The sequence below is a fragment of the Solanum dulcamara genome, chromosome 5 (genome assembly GCF_947179165.1).
Source record: "Solanum dulcamara chromosome 5, daSolDulc1.2, whole genome shotgun sequence".
NCBI classification, from domain to species: domain Eukaryota; kingdom Viridiplantae; phylum Streptophyta; class Magnoliopsida; order Solanales; family Solanaceae; genus Solanum; species Solanum dulcamara.
The window spans coordinates 68,093,044-68,104,378 of record NC_077241.1 but is presented as its reverse complement, the minus strand read 5'-3'; the positions used below and the strand labels follow the sequence as shown (position 1 = coordinate 68,104,378).

Sequence of the window (11,335 nt, the reverse complement as noted above, 5' to 3'; positions counted from 1 at the left end):
CTGGACATGTGAGCTTCATAGGAATCAAGGCAACACCAGGGGTATCAGATGCTTCTAAATGAAGAGGATGATTGTGATTTGTCAGTGGATCATTTTCTGCCTCTGTTCTTTGATTTTCCACCAATGTTGAACCTTCAAAGATCTGTCAAGGGAAATTTCAACATAAAACTGGCCCTCTAACCTGCTCTAATACCATATTAACTGTGTAGAATCTTTAATCAAGAAAAAGAAAACAGACTTCTATTAATCAGGAAGACTACTTCATAGTGAACTTTTCTAGAGAGTTTACATTTCATTCAATACTCAACCAGTTTACAATGTCTTCTATAAATAGAAGACTAACCAACTAACTTCTCAGAACTGTTGTGTGACTTGTCTAACAATCTCTAACTGCACAACTCTAACAATTTGACAACTAACTTTGCCTAACAACTTGATAACTAACCCATTGTGTATGTTGTGTTGGAAAAAGCCGGTTTAAAATTAATTTTAACTTCTAGAGAAAAATTTAATTTTAAATTGAAGAAGCTCAATAACTAATATACGTTCGTGGAGGGTCAAAATTAGATGTCAACAGTGTATTTTAATACCTTTTACTAAGCAAAAAGGAAAATTAAAGTTCATTATCTCTTATTCGAGAAAGAAAACATCTTTGTAAATTCTGAATGAGTTTAGTTATTAGGATGGGTGCATTATTATAATCTACACTATATTAAAAGCATAAAGACCCAGTAATTTATTTAATTTTAAAGAACTAAAATAAATCATATTTCACTCTAGGAAATTTGTACCTACGAAAATACTCTATTCTTCAACATTATTTTTGATTTTTCTAGGGAATTTGTATGAACTCTCATTTAGGTGTGGACATAGTTTGGGTTAACTAGAAATTTAAATAGAAATCAATTATTTTTTTTGGATTTTGGATTGGTATGCATTTTAGATTGTGTATTAGATTTAGTACTTTCAATTTCAAATATTCAAAAATTCAAAAAAATTATATCCAATATTAATAAGTTCAATTTTCTAAAGGTACAATAAATTAGTACCCTACAATCACCTATTATAATATTAAGTCTGTCACGACCCAAACCCGTGGGTCGCGACTAGGGTCCGACCTGGACCCCCGTACACAAACCTATCAACTGTAGTCAAATCGAACTATGAAAAAGAGATACTACTCACAAAAACCCCACCGAATTAAGACTTTTTCATGTACATGTAGCCTCTTTCATTCGTATCATACCATGAAAGGGCACGCAAGCCAACAAGGCTGCCATATCGTAAAAACATTTACAACATGACGTATAGGCACAACCGAAATAAACTCATAAACAACCCATTTACATATGTCTACAGACCTCTAAGAATAGTAACGGTATCATATGGCGGGACAGGGCCCCCACCGTACCCCTGAATAAACCAATATGTACTCTAAAAGATCAGCACCAAAAGCTAGGCTCCGGAATGGTGGAGCACTTCCAACATAGCTAAGTGAAAATCCTAAGCTGACAGATCCCCAACACGTGTACCTGTACCTGCGGGCATGAAACGCAGCCCCTCCGAAGAAAGGGGGGTCAGTACGATACATGTACTGAGTATATAAAGCATAAAACATCATAATTAAGATAATAACTGAAATAAAGATGTAGGACACAAGTGTAACAGTTAGTAAAACACTATACCTGCACCTTATAACATGAGGGCATGTACATCATCCTCATATACCGTACCCAGCCCGCAGTGGGACTCAGTGTCACCATATCTTCGTATATGGCATCATGCAATCGTATACGACATCATCTCATACATTACAAATACATCATTATGGTTTTATATGCATGCCTATCTATCATATTCGACCCTTTAGCGAGGGACTCGGTCAAGAGAGTAATGTGCATCTATATCGTACTGTTACCTTCTCATACCATCATATCTTATCATACTGTACCCGACCCACTATGGGTCTCGGTGTTATAATTATATCATCATATACCGTACCCGACCTACTAGGGGACTCGATGTTATAATCATCATATACCGTATCCGGCCCTTTATGGGGCTCGGTGTCATTATCATATACCGTACTCGACCCTTTATGAGACTCGGTGTCATTATCATATACCGTACCCGGCCCTTTATGGGACTCGATGTCATTATCATATACCGTACTCGGCCCTTTATGGGACTCAGTATCATTATCATATACCATACCGACCCTTTATGGGACTCGGTATCATTCGCAAACACGCACAAGTGGATCATTACCTGTGACTCCATGAAATAGTCAAGCGAACCGTCACTTGATGATCAGAGTAGTAACTACCTCAAGTACCTTGTAAAGGTCATTACAGATCATATTAAGTGAGGCCTCAGGGTTCATAGACGTGCATCAAGACAATATTGCACAGCTTATGCAATCCGAGACACTAGTCATCATAGAGTCCTTAGGAATGAGAGCTTATACATTCGATTACTATTCATCTTATAGGAGACTTGAGAACTTTACGTTCAAACGTGACTAAGAGTCATGGATCATGTCTTCACATATAGAAGGCTCGAGGGGGATAGCTCAACTACCTTAAGAGCCTTAGCATTGGGAGTGAACTCGAGTCACGAGTTATACTTAGAACTTACAACTGGAACTACCTCTACACTCATATCATATCTCACTTCATTTACAGTTAAGACATCCCAAAAGAAAGAAGCAATAGGCTCTACATATATTACCTTTTATCATATAGAAGCCTAAAAAGACAATAGCTCAACTATTTTAGGAGTTCTACCATCACAAAGTGGATGAGAACTACGAACTATACTCAAAGCTTTACGAATGGAAATATCCCCATGTTTCATATATAAACCATTTATAACTTATATCTAAGACATACCAAAAGAAAGAAGAATAGCTTTACATACCTCTTATCGATTGCTTTTAACCCGGCTTGTCTCGTCGTCCTCTGAACCTATTTAACACGAAGGTAATACTAATATTAGCAACCTTTAACTTTCCATATTCTAAGTCCACAATCAAGCGCCCATAGGAACCAACTCCTTATTCGCCTTTCTCGACTAGTCTCGACTAGTCTATTAACTAGTTAAGAAGTTAACGGAATTCGGGCAGCATCTCCTCTATAACTCGCCCTATACGAACTTTCAATCACATTTTCAATTAGAACAGCCAACCAACAACAAAAATCAGCAGCTAACAAACAATCATACAACTTCAATATTACACAAAACAAACTCCAAACAACTCGCTTAAAACTAGGATACCAAAATAGGGTTTTTAATCTTTATTTCATAAAATCTTTAATCATACGCAATGGAGGGTCGTGTGGCTTCAATCAATAACTCCCACACCTCTTTTAGAATACTTTTAGTCCCTGCAACACATCACCACACCACATACAGCCGCATCACCACAGTGCAATGCCCTACTCGACTTTAATTTAACTATAGTGACTCCAATTTAGTTTATTTCGAACGTCAAGCATCCCTATGAACTTTTCATGTTTCCAGCCACTTAAAAGAATTATAATACACTCCATAACAACATCAAAAGCTCCAAATTGAAGGGAAAGACCTTACCTTATTCAAAACTTGTCAAAACTAGCCTCGGAAAGTCCTTAGCGTGCTGAAAATTAGCGGACTGTTTGGGGCTGTTTGTGTCACGTTTTTGCTGCCCCAAATAGAAGTTTTTCGTTATTAAACACCTCTATATCACCGTAGGATACCTTAAATAATTAATTCACGGAACAAAATCGGGGAACTTACCTTGAAAGAACCCTAGTCGTAGCTCCCTTATTCTTACTCTCTAGCTTTTCTCTCAACTTTTTCTAAGGCTAAGATGTTGAAAATGATGTTGATCAGCAATACATATGTATATATATGTGTCCTTAAAAGGGGACACATGGCAGCCCCCTAGGGTGCCACCTCACGCCATGCAACCAATCATACGCTGTCATGTGGCAGCGTGGGGTCCACCCCAAGTAGGTGTGTCACCTACTTGGTCCAAATAGGTGCATCACCTACTTGGTCCAAGTAGGTGCATCACCTACTTAGTCAAAGTAGGTGCATCACCTGCTTGCGTCCGAGTAGGTGCTACGCCTCCTTCCGCCTCTTTCGTGAGTTCGTAATCTCGTCTTTCTTTATGAGTCTATGTAATTTTTGCTACGTAAGATCAACATGTACTCCAGTAGCTTAGTTATGTAAGACGTCCAAGTTGATAGCTTACGTAAGTAAGTCGAGTCCCATGACTTGATATTTTGGCCTCCAACTCGTTTCAAATCCTTATAGACCTATTTCCAACCTTCACTCTTAAGGGGCGTCACGTCCTCCCTTCCTTAGAGTTATTTAATCATGTTATAGATAATTTGGGTCACGGAACAACTTTCAAAAAGCTTAAGAAGACGTTCTAAAGCACAAAGGTACGAGGTATAACAAAGTCTAATATGAAATTGCTCGACATGAGATGAAGGGTGGCCTCGATTCTTGTAAATTGTAGAAAGTTATACATTTTAAGAAACAAAACTATCAGGTGAGTTGAAACTGTTTTTTTGGCAATTAAAGGAATTTTTATTAATTACCAAGTGAGCTCTTTACAAAACTAGGGTGAATTAACCAATTCACTCCTTTCTCATCTCATCTGCTAAAAACCAGAAACAACAACAAAGTACAGCTAACTACTCATTTAGTGATTCTAGATATCTAACCAACCGCCTATTGTTCCTAGTTTTTGTGCATAGAGATAGCTTCATCTGGTGTACGATTTCCTCTTTAGGCATGGATTTGTTCTGAAAATACGTCCATTTCTTTTCAGCCATATACCATATACCACCATTGCTAGGCTAGCTTTAAGTATCATCTTTCTTAGATCTTTGCCTCTGAAATTTTGTTGCACCCAACTCCTTTCTAGCTCCCAATCCCTTATTCCCCTGATTCTTTTTTGCCATTTGAGTATGTCGCTCCATATATCTTTTAGTAAACTGACACTCGAAAAATAAGTGTTTTTCGATCTCAACCTCATTGCTGCAGAAGATGCAAGAAGGATCTCAAGAGTAAATCTTTAGTTCTTAATTTCCCCTGTAGACTCAGCCATAAGATGAAATTATGTCTAGGTTTAGCTATGTTATGGACTAGCAGTGTACTCTATGCTACGTTGTTTACTTCCCCTCTAAGCCTCTTGTATGCAGTAGACAAGTGGAATTTTTCTCCAGTGATCAAGCTTCGAGTATCTCCCAGGCCTTGCCAATATTTTCTCACATGAAAATTTTTCCTAGTCATCCAAGCTGCCTGTTTGGGAGCCTCCATTGTAAAGATGTCTTGACCCTATATGTAGTAACTGTGTATCCATGTTAATTATTATGGTCGAGACTTAGAAGTAAAAATAAAAAATTGGTTAATCCAAAAACGAACTTAAAAAAAATTCAATCCAATCCGAGCTTATTTGAATCGTATTTGGATCGAAATTTCTTTAACAAGAAATAAAAAATTCAAATCAAATTTTTTGTATTCAATCCGAAGGCACGAACGACCACTCCTACTGTGTCATTATTTTCAAGTATGAAAGCCTCCAAACTAAAAAAAAATTCCATCCAATCCGAGCTTATTCTAATCGTATTTGGATCAAAATTTCTTTAATCAAAAACAAAAAATTCAAATCAAAATTTTTATATTCAATCCGAAGGCACGAACGACCACTTCTACTGTCTCATTATATTCAAGTATGAAAGCCTCAAAATTCTCGAAGGATTTTGTGATTCATTCCTTTAAGAATGAATTCAAAATTACTAACATGAGTTTTGCACTAGTCTCCATCTTTCCTGCAAGCAAGCGAGTGAGATTGTTGCCTTTCTTTTACAAATTTAATTTCTTATGTTGCAAAGTTCAAATAAGGAAGGATTTATAATATAAAATTTAATTAATTTTAAAATCTTAAATATTAAAAAAATAGCAAATGACAATTTTGTCTGTATAACTTTTTTTTAATAATTTAATCAATATTTCTAAGAATCTTCTTGCTTTTACTATAGTACAGATAGATAGATTGACCACTTTCTTTTCCACGTCAACATTTAAGTGTAAAAATAAGTAAATAGACAAATTTAAGATTACTAATTAAAACTAATGATACTTTACTTCAGTCCAATACTTCAAATTTTAGAGAGAGAAGTATTGAAACACCCTTAAACTTGATGCAAATCATTAGTTTCGTCTCCGAATTATTGATAGTCTTAAAACACTCTCTACTTGACTAATTAAATTTAGATACACCCCCGATCTGCCACATGACATAGCAAGTGGTCTCAAACTCTTGCAAGAGCATAGGACTCTTAATAAAAAGCCGAAAAAAGTGTTGAAAACATTCCTAAATTTGATGAGAATTTAAGAGTGTGTTTTATTCATATTGCAAGATCGGAAATGTATTTAAGTTCAATTAGTAGTATTTTCAATACTTATATTGTGTAGGGATGGAAATGGGGCGGGGTGATTTTAAAGTTGTGAGGGGTGGGGGCGGATGTGTGGCGGACAGAAGTAATTTTTTTGAAATTAATATGGGGCAGGTTGCGGGTTGCGGGTTGCGGGTCTATGCAGTTTTATTGTGCTATAAGGCGACTTTTGTCGCCAGTATACTCTGCTATATAAATATACCCAAAGCTCTCTGTTTGATTCCCCTCATCTCGTTTGATCTTCCTACTGTGGTTTTCAAAAAATGCAGGTAAAGTAAAATCAATTCCATATATTCAATTTTGGATTATCTTATATTCGGCCCCCTTCTTACCCAAAACCCTAATATGCATGTTCTTCAAATTCATGATTCAATTTTCGATTTATATGTCCTTCTATCCAATCTAAACCACTAATTTTCACTTTTTTTCTCATCATAACCATAGTTTTTAATTGACATATGTTTGTGTATCTTTTTCCCAAAACCCTAATTTATTTTCTCTAGCTCAGTGTACATGTTACTCTAATTTTTCTCTGTTCGTGAATTCGTTGAATATACAGTTGATTAACGAGATTATCCCTTCTTTTTATTTTTTTATTTTTATACAGGCTAGTGATAGGTTCAATATCAACTCCCAGCTTGAGCACTTACAAGCTAAATACGTTGGAACAGGACATGCCGACTTGACTAGATTGTAACTTACCTGCTTTTGCATTAATTCAAATTGGATATGCTTTATTTGGTTTGACATTTATTGTTACACCATAATAACTGATTTTTTGTATATGCTTTATTTGGTTTAGTGAGTGGGCGGTAAACATTCAGCGCGACAGCTATGCTTCCTATGTTGGGCACTATCCAATGTTGGCGTATTTTGCCATTGCAGAAAATGAATCAATTGGAAGAGAACGTTACAATTTTATGCAGGTTTGTGCTTTCTTGAAAATGCTTATCTTGTTTTGCAGCTACTTTGTTTTTTTAGATCTTAATGTGCTGCCTTGCGTAATGAATTGTTTTATTTTGACTTGCATAATGTGTGAACTAAGTGCTATTAGTGTACTTTTGTGTGTTCCTTTACCAACTAGATAATAGAACTTGCTGCTTTTATGTTAAGATTATAGGTTGTGCAAGAGTATTGTCTTTTGTTGAAAAAATGATTTGCCTGCACTAATAAGTTGTAGCACCTAGTGCTTTCCATTAAAGAATGCCAAGATTTCTTGTAAATCAGCGTGTTAGAAGGATGGGTGTTAATCTTAGTATTTGGTTTCCCCTATTTGAATTATTATCAAGTTTTAGTTGAGACTCCAAAAGAAACTACCAAGGATCTGAACTAACACAAATTTGGAGATGCTAGACCATTAAGTTGGAATGGATATGCAGCTTCTGGGGAGCTTTGGTTGGTAAATCGAGGAGATTATGCTAAGTTGCCAGGTTTAGAAAATGTAGAGGAGATTTCGTGATATTTGTAATGATCAGTGAAGGTTGGAACATGTTTACCTATAGTTTGAGGGTATGTCAAGGCACTAGTGCTGTCACGAGCTTTGCAGGTAGAGCTAACTCACTCAAGTCTAGCAAACATAGGAATGGACATGCAGTTTCTGGGGAGCTTTTGGTTGGTAAATCTAGGCGATTATGCTTAGTTGCCAGGTTTAGAAAATGTAGAGAAGAGATTTCATGATATTTGTAATCATCAGTGGGGTTGAAACATGTATACCTATAGTTTAAGGGTATGTCAAGGAACTAGTGTTGTCATGAGCTTTACCCACCTTTTGCGTGTATTTTTTATCCTCTTGCTGTATGCTTGCTGGACTTGAGTGAGTTAGCTCTAACTTAAGCTAGTTTGTCCATTTTTAAATGTGATTGCTAGACTTGAGTGAGTTGGCTCTACCTAAAGCAAGTGTGTCCTTTTTGCTGACTAAAACCTGCTACTTGAAACCATTCAACTTCATCTCTAGAGGGGAAGATGCATATGACTTCATTGCCCCCGAGCGGGTTCACCACTTTGCAGTGCTAAAGTGTGCGAGTTTATGCCTTTGAATTTTGAATTGCATAGAGCTAAAGGGAGCTGTTTGGGTACTAGTTTACTGTTGAGCTCCATTTGGCCCTTTATATAACGGTGTACCTACATTTTGTTATGCTAATTCTATCTGCATTCTGGAAAGACTAGTCCTTGAGGATTCCCAAATCTTCCTCTGGTTTGAATCGTTTCAGGTCAAGCTCTACTGAAAGAATTGAAAGGGAAGATGTGTTTCTTGAACCTTCCTGTAGGGACTTCTTGTAATCATCGTCTTGCTTCCAACATATAAAGGACATCCCAACAATAATCTTACTTTCTTACCACAGAGCAGTGTTATGAAAGGTGAAAAGCGCAAAAAAGCTCTAAGGTCCATTGGGGCTTTAAGCGCAGAGCGCAAATAAAGTGTGGGCTTTAATGAAAAAAGGTGCAAAGGGGAGAAAAAAATACAAATATATATGTTTAGTCCAAGACCAATAATTATAAAGATGAATGACAAATATATGACCAAAGAAATTGAAAAAAAGGTATGATAAAGTGAAATATCAATTGTTTAATGTCATTTCTTCAAAAGAGGCTCATTGGCAAGGAAAAGTTTGCCTTAGAACCTTAATGACCAAACTGAAGCACACATAAAGCGAGGCGAAGCGCTAAACACGTTTTAAGCCTCGCTTCAGGGCTTAAGAGCGCTTAAAGCGCGCCTTTGACAACACTGCCACAGAGGGGTGGTAAGGTAGATGGAAGTTAACATTTTTGAGGAGGAAAACATGAAGTCTTTTGACTGAAACATTAACAAATAGAGTTTTTGTGACTATATACTAGAAGGTTGTCACACTTGCTCGAATAGAAACTTCCAAAACAGTTCTCCCTCCATCCCAATTTTTGTGGCGATTTTTGATTGAGCACAGAGTTGAGAAAGTAAAACTTGTGAACTTGTGTTCTAAAACAAGCTATAGACATTGGTGTTTCTATAAATCATCTCATTAATGGTAAAATTAGAAGTTTAAAGTTACATTGTTTATAAATAAGTATGACATTCTTTTTCGGACAGACTAAAAATGAAAGTATGCCACATAAATTGGGATGGAGGGAGTAACTATTTTTGTGAACTTATAAGTCTTAAAGTCTCTGATGTAGAGCTACATTTGACTTGCCTGTTTTGCCTGTAATTATTTATAGTGGTTAAACCTTGTTAAGCCCAACAACCATTGCTATGTTGCCACTTATATATTTTTATAGGCTGAGGTTAGTCAGAAAACATTAAGAAAAGCAGACTTATCTCATATGCGTATGCCTTTTGGAAAGGCTATAGTAAATATGCAGTTAGTTGTCATCTCGACATTATCCCGCTTGTGGATGTTTGTATGGTCTAACAGGTTGATGAAAGGGTTAGGTGGTTCACGTGGAAGACAGAATGTTCAAGTTTATTTATCACCACCCACGGAAAGATTACAACTTGCTAATATTCTTGCCATTTTATAAGATAGAACACGCAGAAGTATTGAATTTCTATATCATTTGACGTATATATGATAGATTGTGAATATACATCCTTGATTTGGTCTTATACAATTACTAACAATGCATAGTTTCTTCTGCTTGTGCAGAAAATGCTTTTGCCGTGTGGCCTTCCCCCTGAAAGAGAAGATGATTAAGAGTTGCCATAAATGAAGGCAAGCTGCAAGCTGTATTGTCCTTTGATGGTCATAGGCGATTATAAAAAAAAAAACCTAAGTTTATTCTATAATAGGGGGGAATGGTCTAATGCAAGAATTCTCACTGGATGTCCGTTTTAAAGATCAAAGTCTTTAACTTTTGTCTTCAATTTATGAACTTTGTCAAATATAGAAATGCGTCGAAACTACCCCTCCTCTTTCTTTCATTCTTCTTAAGTGTGGTAGAAAACTGAGACTCATTTCTCATGTGTGGCTGATTTAAGATTTTGGATGTAGAAGCCCTTTGAACACTATTGTTGAATTTTGTTGGGCTTGATTGTTGAAGAAGACAAAGTAGGTCTATTGAATTTTTTAAGGTTAGGGTTGAAACCTAACCATTGAGAATTGTTTCAATTGGTATTAGAAGACTGAATATCAAATTTCACGAGTTAATTGAAGTTGATTTTGATCAAGTTTGAAGCAACTATGTGTCACTGAGATTTCTAAGCAAGTCTTGGTGATTCCCCAAAACCTATAAACAATTATTTGTAGAGGTATAACATAATTTGTAGAAAAATTCTAGAGGTACGACACAATTACATATAACACAATCCATCAAAACCTCTTGGTGATCGATTAGGCCAAGTTTTGATCAACAAGCTATTTTGGCTGGAGTTATTTAAAAGAGTGAAATATGATTTGTGCAAATTACCTGATGAAACAAATATTTACATATTGAAAGACTTCCTTTCTATACGGACCCAAAAGGAAAAAGAAATTAGGATGGTATAAATGCATGAATATACATACCAACACACTTAGTAAATTAATAATATATAGGTTTAATACATAATCATTTCTTTAAACTTGTCAAGATATTTCATTTAGGCACTCGAAGTAAGTCATGTTTCAATTGAATGCCTCAATTTTTAATAAAATGTTTTAATTAGATACTATCGACTCAAATTTTGAAGAAAAAAATGCGTGTGTTTTCATTTGTATATTAGATATAGTTAAGTTAATTAAAAATTCATTTGTATATTAGATATAGTTAAGTTAAGTCAAAAAAATGTCATCTTCTTTAATTATATGCATTAACTTCACATAATTTTTCTTCAAAATGTGAATAAAAAATGTATAATAGGAACATTTTATTATGGGTTGAGGTACTCAATTGAAACAAATTAAGGTGTAAACAAAAATTAATGACAATTT

At 35.7% G+C, this 11,335-nt stretch overlaps 1 protein-coding gene across 1 annotated transcript; it reads left to right on the top strand.

Moving 5' to 3' along the window:
• The first annotated feature begins 6,584 nt into the window (after positions 1–6,584).
• LOC129889462 (uncharacterized protein At4g14342) lies at positions 6,585–10,329 on the top strand. Its single transcript, XM_055964757.1, has 4 exons — positions 6,585–6,721; positions 7,060–7,145; positions 7,255–7,378; positions 10,073–10,329. Exons 1-4 carry the CDS (start codon positions 6,716–6,718, stop codon positions 10,118–10,120), a joined length of 264 nt encoding a protein of 87 aa, XP_055820732.1. The 5' UTR covers positions 6,585–6,715; the 3' UTR covers positions 10,121–10,329.
• Positions 10,330–11,335: the final 1,006 nt, after the last annotated feature.

Bases quoted from the DNA above. Each gene is read 5' to 3' on its own strand.
- LOC129889462 (XM_055964757.1), top strand. The intron at 7,146-7,254 runs GTAACTTACCTG...TATTTGGTTTAG, and splicing joins CATGCCGACTTGACTAGATT to TGAGTGGGCGGTAAACATTC. The intron at 7,379-10,072 runs GTTTGTGCTTTC...CTGCTTGTGCAG, and splicing joins AACGTTACAATTTTATGCAG to AAAATGCTTTTGCCGTGTGG.